At 32.0% G+C, this 17804-nt stretch overlaps 1 protein-coding gene across 2 annotated transcripts in view; it reads left to right on the plus strand.

Annotated features, from left to right (window-relative positions):
- Positions 1–457: 457 nt before the first annotated feature.
- The window catches only part of LOC134715826 (peroxidasin-like), a 60773-nt gene continuing 43426 nt past the window's right edge, over positions 458–17804 (plus strand). The window contains exons 1-2 of one of the 2 annotated variants that reach the window (XM_063578316.1): positions 458–765; positions 9467–9538. In XM_063578316.1, the coding sequence (XP_063434386.1) occupies positions 596–765; positions 9467–9538 (242 nt within the window). In that variant the 5' untranslated portion in view covers positions 458–595. The remainder of the gene's footprint in view (positions 766–9466; positions 9539–17804) is intronic. The other variant, XM_063578325.1, reaches the window with a different exon arrangement.

Genomic DNA, 17804 nt, shown 5'->3' on the forward strand with positions numbered 1-17804 from the left:
AGTACATGTATATAGTTGAAACCCCCCTTTTTCAAATGGCTGGATCCGCCCTGAGTTATATGAATGATATTATATAAAAATACGGTTAATAAAGACGCGAAATCGAGATGACCGACCAATTTTTGTCGTTTTCTGATTTTTATCCCCAGGCCAGTGTCTGCTGTCATTTTTTGTAAGGTAAATCTAAGACACAACAATTTAAGATAGAACGAGTTCATTAATGTTTATATCAAATTTCAATACGACAATAAAGATCAATAAACAATAAATAATATTACACGGTGAGGTAATTCATAATTACCGCAAATATTTACTTTGGAAATATAATGAAATCCCTACACAAATTTGATAAAAATCGCCAGGTGTGTTTCAAGAAGCGTCTATTTACTCAGTGATACTATGTGAACAGAGATCTTACTGTAGTTATTAATACATTTCCTTTTTCTTTGAACTACTCAACCAAAACGTTACGAACTATTTTACTGTGGATGTAGCGCACTGTGTTTGTGAGAGGTAACACAACGTGCACCAAGTTAATGTCAACATTACCTCACCTGTATTTTGGTACAAACACAGGAAATTAATACTAGCTACTATGTCGACGTACCTAACAAATGTGATAATTTTCTTAACTTGTTTTATGTGTGTTGATTTACAACAAAGTGACTGTCCTCACAAATGTGTTTGTTTTAGATCTACCGTTAGATGCATGTTTGCCCAGCTGGATGCAGTTCCATCACAAATTCCTAAGGATACAACGGTGTTGTGAGTATTTAAACTTTTACAACTATTTTGTTTACTTTTAAACTATTCATAAATGAATATACCGAATTATTAAATGACTTTCCACCGTGTAAAGCAAATATACCTGTTCCATTAAGTTTGAAAATTAAGTTTCATATTAGTAATTTAGTTACAAAGTTGAAACAATGTAGAATATATGTGCAGATATACATTACCCCGTCATTAGATAAGAAAAAAAAATCAATTTAGTATTTGATACTAGTTGTTAGAACATTTGCTATGAAAGAGACCTGACTTTAGCAGATGTATCTCTGACATTATAAAGATAATAAACTGTTATAGCTGTTGATTTTAGATACTTAATCTTTTATTAATCTTAAATTGTTTACTTTTCCCCTTGCCAATTACTTGCGATGATGGGTTGGAAATTTAAAGTATGGGAACATTATCTTAATTTAATTTGAATGTTAAAGTTAAATACCATTTCCTAGATTACATTGTAGATATACAAAGTTTGATGAAAAGAAATTTTGTCCTAGACTGGAAAATTTAATCATTGTGGTTCATCTTTCAAATCAAGAGAAAGACAGAAGCTCAGCCATTTTTCAATGTGCCATGAATTTATAATAATTTTTAATAAAAGACACTTGTGTTATTTGACCAGTTTAATCTCTTGTATGACTGGACATCGTTTATCAAGGTGTTTTACAAACAGTAGGGGTTTTATTATTAGACACCTCCTTATCACCTTAGGCCCTTTCATCTTTACTTGATATAACTATGTTTAAGGTCAGAGTAAACTGATCATGAAGTGACTATGTGAATTTTGTTTCAAAATCTTTTTTAAACTTTTTTCATTCAACTTTTTGTTAGAATATTGATTTTGAAGTTTTTATAAGGTCAATTAAACAAAAGTACCTGCAGGTCAAGATGATTAATTGGTCAAGTACCTATAGCTAGTTTATTACACCTATTTTTACAACAAAGGTTATGATCCCTTTTAAGCACAAAGAAATTATTAAAAATCAAAGTGTATGCAGTCAAGTTAGGTGTTAACATTCTTTAGTACATGAACTTTCTTTGTTTGAAATTGGACAAAAATATGAAAGTGTGTATTGATTGAGGTTTGTACATAAAATGTTTATTAATGAGTTCAATGATCATGAATAGATACAGACATGCTATTATACAATCAAACATTCACAGCTATTTAAATATTAGTTATTTTGCACCTGAAGATTTTGAATAGATGTAAATACTTTGTTAGTGAGGTTACAGGAAACTTAACATTCTTCTTGAAACACTCCCACAATAACATTACAATATAATAATAAATATATAGTGAAATGTGTGGAATTGAAAAATATTCCATTTTCAGCTCACCTGGTCCAAAGGGTTATATAATGAGCTTCACATCTGTGACTGTCATAAACATAGTCCAAATATGTTTCCTCTTAAACCACAGGTTAAACTTTTAGAAAAGTTTGGTCTACATGTACATCATTTTAAGGGGTGAGAGTTTAAAGCAACACTTATAACCAATTAGTAAACATTGAAAAAAATATTTAGAAATTCTTAATTGAATAGAAATACACACATATTTTCATTGCAAGAAACAAAAATCTCCCAAACCTTTTAATACATGTGTATGAAAGTTATTGTGTTAAAACAATGCTTCAGACAAAAAATGTACAAAATCATCATGTACATTAAAGCTGAGCAAATGCTTGTTATTGTATCATCAAAAAGATATTTGTTTTTATAAATATATCAACACGATTGTAATGTGCATGACTGATAAATCTGATGCCAACTACCAAGTATTTCTGGCGCTTACCTCATTTAAGCAATTTGGAAACATGGTAAAATAGATTTTTTTAGCATTGTGGGAATTTAGTAACCACACTGGGATTTTGTGCTATTATTTGTGAATTTGTGTCGTAATTTTATTAGGGATTTTAGAACATATGTACTCATGACATCTCAAGTTTATTTTGATTGTTGATAAATAAGAATGATGATTTTTTTAGAAATTGTTAAGAGTTCTATTTCATTTCTATGGTTTTATGCTGAAAAAAAGATAACAGTTGGATGCAGCTTATTGCATGTATTGTCTGCATTTCAAACAATAAACAGGCAAATAATCATTTTATGGGGTCAGAATGAATGAAATAAAAATAAAAGTCAGGTCAAATTAAACTAGCTATTTCATATGGACGAGAATAGCAGGATATATGATCTTTGTCAGGTGTATAGGCAATTAAATTTAAAATGTTGCCATGCAAGCAATTTATCATTAGTAAAAAATATTCCAGTATTATACATTTTATGTTTTTTCTTTATTAATGCAATAAAACTCCTTACATGCACACAACTGATTCAATACAGACAAAAGAAATCACTATAGAGTATTACAAACATCTACCATATATACAAAGCGAAATTATTAAATCTTTTGTCCATTTATTAAATCTTTTGATGGACAATTATTTTGTAACTAGACAGTTCTTTTATATTATATCCCAAATGAACATCTAGGGTATATTCAGTACTACTACACAAATATCCCATGTTAGGGGAGGGTTGAAACCTTACAAACATGTTTTACTCTGCCATCTTCTTCATACATGTACGTGATGTGTCTGTCCCAAGTCCAATATTACCCTGTAACTTAGTCAGGTTGCTGTCTGTCATAATTGTATATATTTGTTTTTCATTTGTTGTTATTAGCATATATGTGTTGTTGGTTTTAATATTCTCTTTTGAATTGGTTCACATTTTGTCATGTATTTTATAGCTTTCTGCTATATACAGTGTGGGTTTTGCTTATTATGGAAGACTGTATTCATAATGGTGACTTATGTATAATTTGTTTACATTCGTGCCCGGCCCCTTTGGTTGCTGGTTGATACTTTTTGGTAGTTTAAATTTTAACTTAATTTCTATATGACTTGAAATCATTATATAACTCAAAGTCAATTTATTTATATTAAAAGTTCATGTGTCAAGGAGTTACAAAGTGTGCTCTAAAAAACTTATCTAATTATTTAAATATCAAAGCTACATTTTATCAAAACTACAAAAAATGTATACTTAAAAAGATAGGAGTTTTTATAAATAAATGAACAAAATTATGATGTGCATGACTTGTAAAACTTATACATAACTTCAGTTAGTATGACTGATTATATTAACTCATGAAAGGGCTCAAAGAAACTGTGATTCAGTTTATAACAGGGGAGATAATCTTGTAAAGATGTCAATTATTCAGGGGAAATAACTAGAGTTCACTGAACATATTTTGCATATCAGGTGAATTGTTTGTATGAAATATCAGGAAAAACAAACGATTCACACACATATTTGGCTCAGACTTTCACAGATTAGTCTTACACTTTTAATTACAAAGCGGCAACAATTTTACATTAGGATAAAAAAGGTTAGAGACATTTTAATCCAGCTAGACTATCTTTTTCTGGCAGATTTAGGGGTGATGTATATAGCAATGTCATTTTCCTATTAAAATGGCATACAAAAAAACTAAGAGGATTTAGGTGATGGCTATACAGGTGTATAATTAAACTTAAGGTCAGATATAACAGCACACAGCGAGGGCTCATACAATTTTTAAGCTGCTTTGAATCACTTTAAATATCAAATGCAGCATGAATACACCTTAAGCATGACATGCCGATACAGTTTTACAACCTGACAGGAGAAAAAAAGTTGACATATTATTAAGATTAGATTTCAATAATTTATGATGCTTAGAACTGAATATATACATTCATGATGTTTAATATTAAAAGTGGATTTCAATGATAAATAATGATGTTATTCATAGTTTCTGATTCATGACATAATGTAAACATTGTTTGTAAATATTTAAAGATGATCCTCCTTTCTCCTAAGGAACAAAGTGCACTTTTTTATAAAGTTGAGTAGTGATATAAGATGACACCCTGCATTCATAGACTTATTGCTTAGGTCGATGTCTATCAGATGAAGATTGTTATAGATAAAAAGACAAATAAACATGGCAATTCTTACTTGACTTGTGTGTCACCATATAAAAATATGCTACAAAAGGCATAGACTTATTGCTTAGGTCGATGTCTATCAGATGAAGATTGTTAAAAAAAGACAAATAAACATGGCTTACTTGACCTGTGTGTCACCATATAAAAATGTGCTGTAAAAGGCATAGAATTATTTTATCATGATAAAGATATGGCAATTAATTTACTGGTTTATGATCTTGACAAGAGTATGGCAATCATATTTGTTTTAAATTTTTCTCTCATAAATCTATGAATTTGCCTTTAAAGATGTACTTTCATTTTTTATTCACAGTTCAGTGAAATTCTTGTTGTCATTTCCTATTGCCTATGGCATTTACATATTTTAATTGATATATATATATATATATATAAAAGAGTCTATCTAAAAATGAGGGTACATTTTAAATGGCCTTCCAAATACCGTTTCGATCCCTAACATCACTGAAGAAACATTTATTGTTGAAATCCGGATCTGGTGTATAAAAAAAATATTGACACCGTATGTTTGTGGCATAACATCGTGGCCACAAGTTAATTGTTTTCTGTTTAGTATTAGATTTATTTTAAGATCCATTTTGTTACATCTTGTAATCAATTTTATTTGGCAATCACCAATGGCAGTCAGCAGGGTTACAGAACATCAGTTTTTTTACCTGTTAATCTTGCGTTTTGTTTAAATATACTTTTTCACTTTTTTGTTTTTTTGGAAAATGTTGTTTGTGCTGTATTTAGACCCTTCTACAACGAAATTTGTTTTACATGCACACATGTAAAAATTGCGGTTTTTATCCAAAGCAATCATAGGTGTTGAAGTAGTTTTCAATTTAGACTCTTATATATATGTATATATTACACACTTGCATGTTCACACTATATAAGACTTTATTAGCAGGGGTGTGCCCCTTTATGAATAAAAAGTGCTCGACAGAGCTATAAGCAAGAATAACTGAAAGTTACACTCCTTAAGTTTTTATAGTCCTCATTAGAAATTGATTGACCAATTGATATGTCTGTGTCTCAACTCATCCAAACTTCTGTTTGTTTTTACTATCATTGGGTTATAGACATTAGGGATACAGTTAACTTCAGATGAAATCTGGCCTGTGCAGTGTGCATTATGGGAGTTTTCTCATCTTGCTCTGGATATTCTCAGAAATAGTAATAATAATATAACATGCACTTTATTCACCATCAGGTAATGTGTTTGTCGCTCAATGATGAAATGGCAATATATTTTACCAAGGACCTTCTCAGTGAATGCCCTTTTTCCTTTATTGGGTTAATTTGTACATGCACATGCAGAATTGCAGATGGATGCAAAAAAGCACCACCAATATATCATTTGGTTGGTCAATATTGTCTTTTTATGTGGATAAGATTATTCACAGACATGCGATAGCTTTTGTCACTCAATGATAAAATGGCAATAGTTAACCTAGAACCCTCCAAAGTGAATGCCCTTCTTCCTCCAATGAGTTATTTTGTACATACACATGCAGAATTATCCCATCAAACTATCATTTGGTTGTTCAATACCGTAATTTTATGTAAGTAAACAACATTAGTTAAGAAAACAAACAATATTAGCGACAACACTTTTGTATCCTGCAGCATTGAACTGAAGTAGAAACCTTAAAACAGATCAAAAATCACTTTTCTTACATATAGGTAAACTTTATACTTGAAAAGCAGTAAAGGTATATAATTTTGATATAATGGGTTTATATGTAATGATAGAATGAGAGTAGGGGATGATTGCTTTACTTTGATGACATCATAATAGGCAACCATGTCCCCGTCTTTTGATGTTACGAAAAGTGACAATTAAATTACTAGCGATTGTAACAAGATTCTTCATGGTTACAAGTCAGTAATTATACTGTTCAAGATATATTGTTCACTTACGTTTTTTCATTGAAATAGTATTCTGTTACTTTTAATAGTCCAGTAGTCGGTGAAGAAAAGAAATTTTTAATATAAATTTAAATCAGCAAAAATTTGCATGTAGAAAATGTATACATTTTGCATCTGGGATGATAGTTTTATACATAAAATAACCCTTAAAACTACTAGTTTAATAGAAATTATTTTATTCTGCATTTTCTTTATGAAGGGAAAACATTAAGACTATTTGTAAACTTGACAAGTATAACCTCTGTGGTTTGAGGGAATGGCAATACTTCAAGAAGCATTTATATCATCTTCACTTTCCTTTGCTGAGAGACTTCACAACCCTTGTTTAAGGAATCATAAAGGACTGAACATTTTATCATAATAAACTCAGATGTAGGCTATAGATTGAAAGATCAACCACCCAATAACAAAAATACCAAAAATATATCAAGAAGGCAATATACAATGAACAGCATTAGACTGTAGTCATACCCGTAGCCACGGGGGGTTCGGAAGAACCCCTCCTTGAAAACTAATAAGCACTGTTAAAGTCGATGTTCTGTTCGAATTGTGACTGTTAAAGTCGAGTTTGTGAGTCAAACGAACCCCCCTTTGGAAATTCCTGGCTACGGGCCTGGTAGTGTACATGTTGTTTTTCAAGTATCTATTTATAAGGCACATTGTTGCAAAATATAAAATTCATTTGCACTGCTATAAAACTTTAAAAAACTCAGCAAGATTTCATAATGCTTGTTTTTCAACATTGCACCTGTATTTTTATTCTCATCAATCTCATTATACATGTACCTTCACAGTTTGTTATGAAATATTTACACACTGTTTAATAGACATGTGTTACAAATTTGTTTCTTACCACAATAGTTTTTCTAGTTTTAAGTTTGGTTTCAAATATTCTAAAAACAAATTATGTTTCTATTTAAAGCATCTAAAGCAATTGATTAAAGATGTTCCCTGAGTTTTTAAGATACTAGGGGGTGTTTAAACACCTTGACTACCCATGAGGGTCTCGCAAGGTCGGCTTAGATTACTTTTAAGATGCCAAATAAGTGTACCTTTTATTCCATGTTGAAAATACCAATGGAAGTCAACATTAAGATGAGGGTATAAGCTTAGTTGAGTATGAACATTTGAAATAGCTAATCATGACACTTATCAAGTTCTGGAATGAGATATAAATAATGTTAATACTGATGAATTTTATCTGTAAGCATTAGTTTGTCAGTTCTGATATCTTGTTTAAAATAAATTTACAAAAACTGAAGTATGTAATTTCACTACTTTTTTTGAATTTTCTATGTTTGTGATTTAAGAATCAGTTTATTTGGGCTGTAATATCAGTGACTTTTTCAATAACAGGATGTTTGTATTTTACTATGGTTACCAAACGTATTGCATCATGCATGTTGACATTTTCAATATTTCATATTAGGTTTTTGAATATTGACACTTTTGTTGACCAATTTTGGATTCATTTTATATGTGAGGTACTTATTTTTGCTGATTTTATAGTGTACCGTGAACCACAAATTTAAGAGTATTTAAATCTAATTAAACACAAAATATTCTGATGTATTGCATGCAGAATTTGACAAAATCACATTCAAATATTAAGGAAAGTGGTTTGATTGATTAAGCTAGCCTATGTGTTACATGAATGATAAATATAAACTGTATGTAAGCTTTTACTGGTTAAGCTAGCCTATAATGTATGAATGATTAGTATGACCATGACCTTAGATTTCCTTGATTAAGCTAGCCTATGTAATGCATAAATGATAAGTATGACCATGACCTTAGATTTCCTTGATTAAGCTAGCCTATGTTATGTATGAATGATAAGTATGACCATGACCTTAGATTTCCTTGATTAAGCTAGCCTATGTTATGTATGAATGATAAGTATGACCATGACCTTAGATTTCCTTGATTAAGCTAGCCTATGTAATGTATGAATGATAAGTATGACCATGACCTTAGATTTCCTTGATTAAGCTAGCCTATGTAATGTATGTATTATAAGTATTACCATGACCTTAGATTTCCTTGATTAAGCTAGCCTATTAATGTATGAATGATAAGTATGACCATGACCTTAGATTTCCTTGATTAAGCTAGCCTATGTAATGTATGTATTATAAGTATTACCATGACCTTAGATTTCCTTGATTAAGCTAGCCTATGTAATGTATGAATGATAAGTATTACCATGACCTTAGATTTCCTTGATTAAGCTAGCCTATGTAAAGTATGAATGATAAGTATGACCATGACCTTGGCTTTCACTTGTAAAGATAGCCTATGTATAACATGAATGATAAGTATGAACATGACCTTAACTTTCACTGGTAAAGCTAGCCTATGTAATGTATGAATGATAAGTATGACCATGACCTTGGCTTTCACTTGTAAAAATAGCCTATGTATAACATGAATGATAAATATAACCTTTATGTAAGCTTTTACTGGTTAAGCTAGCCTATGTAATGTATGAATAATAAGTATGACCATGACCTTAGATTTCCTTGATTAAGCTAGCCTATGTAATGTATGAATGATAAGTATGACCATGACCTTGGCTTTCACTTGTAAAGATAGCCTATGTATAACATGAATGATAAGTATGACCATGACCTTAACTTTCACTGGTAAAGCTAACCTATGTAATGTATGTATGACTGATTGTATTGACTTTATTGTGTTGTTGGTTTGCTTGGCATGTGTGTATAACTGCTTCTGTTTCTTTGCAGAGATCTAAGATTTAACAGTTTATCACAATTGAACAGAGGATCATTTATAGGATTACATAAAATAGATACTTTGTAAGTATAACTTTATATATATATATATATATATAGTAAGAGATATCTGATAAAGGTTCACAACCTTGCATTTATATAGCATGGATGACCAGATCATTCCCCTCAATGATACTCTGAGGTTGTAAGTTCAAACCCCGATAGACGTGCTCATTTTTAGCTCACCTGGCCCGAAGGGCCAAGTGAGCTTTTCTCATCACTTGGCGTCCGTCGTCCGTCGTCGTCGTCGTCGTCGTCCGTCATCGTTAACTTTTACAAAAATCTTCTCCTCTGAAACTACTGGGCCAAATCAAACCAAACTTGGCCACAATCATCATTGGGGTATCTAGTTTAAAAAATGTGTGGCGTGACCCGGTCAACCAACCAAGATGGCCGCCACGGCTAAAAATAGAACATAGGGGTAAAATGCAAAATGCAGTTTTTGGCTTATAACTCAAAAACGAAAGCATTTAGAGCAAATCTGACATGCGGTAAAAATGTTTATCAGGTCAAGATCTATCTGCCCTGAAATTTTCAGATGAATCGGTCAATTGGTTGTTGGGTTGCTGCCCCTGAATTGGTAATTTTGAAGAAATTTTGCTGTTTTTGGTTATTATCTTGAATATTATTATAGTTAGAGATAAACTGTAAACAGCAATAATGTTCAGCAAAGTAAGATCTACAAATAAGTCAACATGACCAAAATGGTCAGTTGACCCGTTTAGGAGTTATTGCCCTTTATAGTCAATTTTTAACCATTTTTCGTTAATTAAAGTAATCTTTTACAAAAATCTTCTCCTCTGAAACTACTTGGCCACAATCATCTTTGGGGTATCTAGTTTAAAAAATGTGTGGCGTGACCTGGTCAACCAACCAAGATGGCCGCCACGGCTAAATATAGAACAAAGGGGTAAAATGCAGTTTTTGGCTTATAACTCAAAAACCAAAGCATTTTGAGGAAATCTGACAAGGGATAAAAATGTTTATCAGGTCAAGATCTATCTGCCCTAAAATTTTCAGATGAATCGGTCAATCGGTTGTTGGGTTGCTGCCCTTGAATTGGTAATTTTGAGGAAATTTTGCTGTTTTTGGTTATTATCTTAAATATTATTATAGATAGAGATAACCTGTAAACAGCAATAATGTTCAGCAAAGTAAGATCTACAAATAAGTCAACATGATCAAAATGGTCAGTTGACCCGTTTAGGAGTTATTGCCCTTTATAGTCAATTTTTAACCATTTTTCGTTAATTAAAGTAATCTTTTACAAAAATCTTCTCCTCTGAAACTACTTGGCCAAATTAATCCAAACTTGGCCACAATCATCTTTGGGGTATCTAGTTTAAAAAATGTGTGGCGTGACCTGGTCAACCAACCAAGATGGCCGCCACCGCTAAAAATAGAACATAGGGGTAAAATGCAGTTTTTGGCTTATAACTCAAAAACCAAAGCATTTTGAGGAATCTGACATGGGATAAAAATGTTTATCAGGTCAAGATCTATCTGCCCTAAAATTTTCAGATGAATCGGTCAATTGGTTGTTGGGTTGCTGCCCTTGAATTGGTAATTTTGAGGAAATTTTGCTGTTTTTGGTTATTATCTTAAATATTATTATAGATAGAGATAACCTGTAAACAGCAATAATGTTCAGCAAAGTAAGATCTACAAATAAGTCAACATGACCAAAATGGTCAGTTGACCTGTTTAGGAGTTATTGCCCTTTATAGTCAATTTTTAACCATTTTTTGTTAATTAAAGTAATCTTTTACAAAAATCTTCTCCTCTGAAACTACTTGGCCAAATTAATCCAAACTTGGCCACAATCATCTTTGGGGTATCTAGTTTAAAAAATGTGTGGCGTGACCTGGTCAACCAACCAAGATGGCCGCCATCGCTAAAAATAGAACAAAGGGGTAAAATGCAGTTTTTGGCTTATAACTCAAAAACCAAAGCATTTTTAACCCGAATAATTCAGTCGTTATATTCCGCTGATCTACGAAGGCTACATTAACGCCTGAACGTCTTCCTCGTTCAAAACCGTCAACCGGAAAATTCACACCGCTTTGCAATATGGGAATTTCGATTTAAATTGGCAGCTAAGGAAGGAGGAGTTCCAGATGTTTATTGATGTTAAATGATGTTAACTGATGTTAATTGGTGTTAATTAATTATTATCGGATTTGTGTTAATTGAACACACGTGCTTGGTAAGACAATTACAAGACAGTTGCGCAGACTCATTATCCTGATCGCCGCCGATTGGCTCTCTCTCACAGAGAGCAGACGACGCGGCCAATGATCATAAAGAGTTCAAGCCCTCGTGTGGGAGAAAATCGGACACGGAAAGGGCTTGAATTATTCGAGTTAAAGCATTTTGAGGAAATCTGACATGGGATAAAAATGTTTATCAGGTCAAGAACTATCTGCCCTGAAATTTTCAGATGAATCGGTCAATCGGTTGTTGGGTTGCTGCACCTGAATTGGTAATTTTGAGGAAATTTTGCTGTTTTTGGTTATTATCTTGAATATTATTATAGATAGAGATAAATTGTAAACAGCAATAATGTTCAGCAAAGTAAGATCTACAAATAAGTCAACATGACCAAAATGGTCAGTTGACCCCTTTAGGAGTTATTGCCCTTTATAGTCAATCTTTAACCATTTTTCATAAATCTAAGTAGTCTTTTACAAAATCTCCACTGAAACTACTAGGCCACAATCATCTTTGGGGTATCTAGTTTGAAAAATGTGTCCGATGACCTGGCCATTCAACCAAGATGGCCGCCACAGCTAAAAATAGAACATAGGGGTAAAATGCAGTTTTTTGCTTATAACTATGAAACCAAAGCATCTAGAGCAAATCTGACAAGAAGTTAAATTGTTAATCAAGTCAATATCTATCTGCCCTGAATTTTTCAGATGAATTGGACAACTGGTTGTTGGGTTGCTGCCCTCCAATTGGTAATTTTTAAAGAAATTTTGCCGTTTTTGGTTATCTTGAATACTATTATAGATAGCGATAAACTGTAAACAGCAATAATGTTCAGCAAAGTAAGATCTACAAATAAGTCAACATGACCTAAATGGTCAATTGACCCCTTAAGGAGTTATTGCCCTTTATAGTCAATTTTTAACAATTTTTCGTTAATTAAAGTAATCTTTTACAAAAATCTTCTCCTCTGAAACTACTTGGCCACAATCATCTTTGGGGTATCTAGTTTAAAAAATGTGTGGCGTGACCTGGTCAACCAACCAAGATGGCCGCCACGGCTAAATATAGAACAAAGGGGTAAAATGCAGTTTTTGGCTTATAACTCAAAAACCAAAGCATTTTGAGGAAATCTGACAAGGGATAAAAATGTTTATCAGGTCAAGATCTATCTGCCCTAAAATTTTCAGATGAATCGGTCAATCGGTTGTTGGGTTGCTGCCCTTGAATTGGTAATTTTGAGGAAATTTTGCTGTTTTTGGTTATTATCTCAAATATTATTATAGATAGAGATAACCTGTAAACAGCAATAATGTTCAGCAAAGTAAGATCTACAAATAAGTCAACATGACCAAAATGGTCAGTTGACCCGTTTAGGAGTTATTGCCCTTTATAGTCAATTTTTAACCATTTTTTTTTAATTAAAGTAATCTTTTACAAAAATCTTCTCCTCTGAAACTACTTGGCCAAATTAATCCAAACTTGGCCACAATCATCTTTGGGGTATCTAGTTTAAAAAATGTGTGGCGTGACCTGGTCAACCAACCAAGATGGCCGCCACCGCTAAAAATAGAACATAGGGGTAAAATGCAGTTTTTGGCTTATAACTCAAAAACCAAAGCATTTTGAGGAAATCTGACATGGGATAAAAATGTTTATCAGGTCAAGATCTATCTGCACTAAAATTTTCAGATGAATCGGTCAATTGGTTGTTGGGTTGCTGCCCTTGCATTGGTAATTTTGAGGAAATTTTGCTGTTTTTGGTTATTATCTTAAATATTATTATAGATAGAGATAACCTGTAAACAGCAATAATGTTCAGCAAAGTAAGATCTACAAATAAGTCAACATGACCAAAATGGTCAGTTGACCCGTTTAGGAGTTATTGCCCTTTATAGTCAATTTTTAACCATTTTTCGTTAATTAAAGTAATCTTTTACAAAAATCTTCTCCTCTGAAACTACTTGGCCAAATTAATCCAAACTTGGCCACAATCATCTTTGGGGTATCTAGTTTAAAAAATGTGTGGCGTGACCTGGTCAACCAACCAAGATGGCCGCCACCGCTAAAAATAGAACATAGGGGTAAAATGCAGTTTTTGGCTTATAACTCAAAAACCAAAGCATTTTGAGGAAATCTGACATGGGATAAAAATGTTTATCAGGTCAAGAACTATCTGCCCTGAAATTTTCAGATGAATCGGTCAATCGGTTGTTGGGTTGCTGCACCTGAATTGGTAATTTTGAGGAAATTTTGCTGTTTTTGGTTATTATCTTGAATATTATTATAGATAGAGATAAATTGTAAACAGCAATAATGTTCAGCAAAGTAAGATCTACAAATAAGTCAACATGACCAAAATGGTCAGTTGACCCCTTTAGGAGTTATTGCCCTTTATAGTCAATCTTTAACCATTTTTCATAAATCTAAGTAGTCTTTTACAAAATCTCCACTGAAACTACTAGGCCACAATCATCTTTGGGGTATCTAGTTTGAAAAATGTGTCCGATGACCTGGCCATTCAACCAAGATGGCCGCCACGGCTAAAAATAGAACATAGGGGTAAAATGCAGTTTTTTGCTTATAACTATGAAACCAAAGCATCTAGAGCAAATCTGACAAGAAGTTAAATTGTTAATCAAGTCAATATCTATCTGCCCTGAATTTTTCAGATGAATTGGACAACTGGTTGTTGGGTTGCTGCCCTCCAATTGGTAATTTTTAAAGAAATTTTGCCGTTTTTGGTTATCTTGAATACTATTATAGATAGCGATAAACTGTAAACAGCAATAATGTTCAGCAAAGTAAGATCTACAAATAAGTCAACATGACCTAAATGGTCAATTGACCCCTTAAGGAGTTATTGCCCTTTATAGTCAATTTTTAACAATTTTCATTAATTTGGTAAATTTATGTAAATTTTTACCAAATATAGTTCTCTGTTACTAATGGGCAAAGTTCATGATAGATATAATTGTAAGAAGCAAAATCGTTCAGTAAAGTAAGAACTTCAAACACATCACCATCACCAAAATACAATTTTGTCATGAATCCATTTGTGTCCTTTATTTAATATGCACATAGACCAAGGTGAGCGACACAGGCTCTTTAGAGCCTCTAGTCTATCTTATTTCAATAGGATTTCCAGTTTTCTTGCCTAATATCTGGGCTTTCTCTTGGGACTCCAGCGTTCCGCCAGTAATAAATACCCTCAGTAAAACTGACTGCTACGAAACAGCCAGTAGTATTGAAAGTGGTGTTAAATCACACTCACAATAAACCAATCAACTAATCAACAATACCCATAATGCCCTTAGAATTTTAACCCCCTTTCCATAACAAAAAAAAATAAATACAAATAGGAGTAGATATATGATGATTTGGCCTTGGATAACCCAGATTTCAGACTTAGTTAAGAATTTATTTTATTTAGAATGGAAGGGACAAAAGTCTTTTAGTATTGACTTCAATTGAAATAACAATTAGAATAGTAAGTTTACTAAGAGAACAAATTACAGGGGAAACAACTGTGTAACTAGAAATCAAATTAAATGCTGAAATCTTGAAATAAAATACAAGAAGATATCTCTTATTAAAATAATTTCAGACTTTAAAAAGATAACTAGGAGTCTCTGACTATATCTGTAATTATTTTATTGCTACATAGCAAATCAAGATACATATCACATTGCAATCTAAAATTGAAATTAATTGAGTTATCTCCTCTTACCAATAAATGTCTCGATAAATATATAATAAATGATTATTATTAATACAAATGTCAGTTCTGTATTTGTAAAACAAAATTATAGCCAGTAGATAAAATAAGATAATATTCTTCATATAATTAAAAATCTTACTAATGTATGATCATATTTTCTCTTCTATAACTCTAAAAAGTACTTAAATATAATTTATCTTTTTCAAAATATTCAAATTTATTTTCGCCAACCTCAAAAATATATTTATTTTAAAATAGTTTTATTTTTTTTATTTTGTGCTAGTTTTTGTGCTAAATAACTCTCTGTACATCCTTCATGAAATGTATTTTGAACACCACATAAATAAAGGAGGAGAACATAGTTTTTTTGCTACATCATCAAAAGTTGTATTATTAGTCTAGTTACATAACCTTTGGTGATCTGTATATTGTTTGGCAGATACATACAGTTTTATGTGTAACAATGAATCAGGTAGTCTATATTCATTGTTAGACAATTAATACAATCACCAGACAAGCAGGTGCTTCCATCTGGCAGCCTCAAACGATTGTATGCTTCATGTGATATACCCATTATACATACATCTAAATTGTGGAATATTGTTTGATTGCTGTGCTTTTAAAGATGTACATGTATTTGAATGCCACATGCCATTTTATCATGTTATACAATGATTGCATCTTGTTTTTATACAGCACTTTTTGTTGTTTTATAATGATAATTATATAGAGTTTATTTGTTTTATATGTTCAACTGGTAATATAATGTAAAATTCAGCAAGATTGCCTTCAGAAATATCCTGTTAGACTTGAGTGAATGATATGATTGTGCTTATATTTATTTCATGACCTGGTCAAAGTCAGGGATATTTGTTCAAACACATTACGTGTATAACCAGGCCCGTAGCCAGGAATTTCCAAAGGGGGGTTCGTTTGACTCACAAACTCGACTTTAACAGTCACAATTCGAACAGAACATCGACTTTAACAGTGCTTATTTGTTTTAAAGGGGGGGTTCGTCCGAACCCCCCCTGGCTACGGGTATGATAACATAGAAAGGAGGGGATATCATCCTAAATTCCTGAGAAAATAAATGCCATATCTTGAATATCTATGAAAAGAATATGTTAGTTCACTTATAGCATAATATACTGGGTAATTTAATCCATAATTCCAAAATTCCAATCAAAATAGCTTTCCCTGAATTCCCACAAATGAAAGGGCTGAATCTTAAATTCCAATAAAAACATCCTTCCGATACTCATACAACAAAACAGCATGCTTAAGAGAACGTCTAGAGAAAATGCAGTGCTTTAAATTTTGAAAATCTTAGTGATCTTCAATGAAAGTAAGATTGTCCTAAGCATTCATTAGATATTTGCCACTGGACATTAAGATTGGTATCTAGTGTTACTTTTGTTTGTCTATCTACTACATGTATCTATATAAAACAAGTGTTATAGTACTGATGTTTCACAAATATATTCCTGGTATAAAATTCACATGATCTCTCCTCCTACACTCTACATTAAATCTAACAATAGAATTACATAGCAGGAATTTCCATTTAGTAGCAATTTATAGCATACTTAATTCTTCATGTCATGTCATGTACTGATGCAGTGAGGATTCCATAAGAGTGTCAGTTAACAGCAGTATCTGATAAACATGGTAAAAAAAATGAGAATGGGAATGGGGAATGTGTCAAAGACACAACAACCTGACCTAAGGGCAGAAAACAACTGATAGCCACCAATGGGTCTTCAACACACAGAGAAAAAACTGCACTTGAGGCTTGTTTCAGGTGACTCTTAACAAAATTTGTACTAGTTCAGTGAAAATGTTAACACACTGTTGGCAGTACAGCATTACTAAGGTTATTCCAGTCTTTTAAACCTACATTTAAGAAATGAGCGGGTGTTTAGTGATATATAAAAAAAATTGACAAGATTTTATTAAAAGACTAAAATCCACAAATTAAAAAACCCACAAACATGTAAATGTTGCTCAAACCACAAAAAATTGATACCTTTGAATTAAAGTACTTTCACAGTATTGAAGATGATCAGTCGATTTAATTTTTTTCATGACATTTCAGTAGACCATATCATACCATACATTTTTATTTGTATTCTTGTGTAAATACATATTTCTGTAAAGGCAGAGGAATTCTTTCGTATATGTATTAGGGAGAGAATGCACAGTTATTGAACATTGTTGAAATTTTTGTTTGATAGGACATGTATGAAATTAATTTCATAGTCCAAAAGTAAACGTTTTAAACAGATAAATAAGTAAATGATTACATCATATTTTGAAAACCTAGGACAAAAAATATTGACTTAGAAATCCAAGGTATGC

The sequence above is a fragment of the Mytilus trossulus genome, chromosome 1, assembly GCF_036588685.1.
Source record: "Mytilus trossulus isolate FHL-02 chromosome 1, PNRI_Mtr1.1.1.hap1, whole genome shotgun sequence".
Classification (NCBI taxonomy): Eukaryota; Metazoa; Mollusca; class Bivalvia; order Mytilida; family Mytilidae; genus Mytilus; species Mytilus trossulus.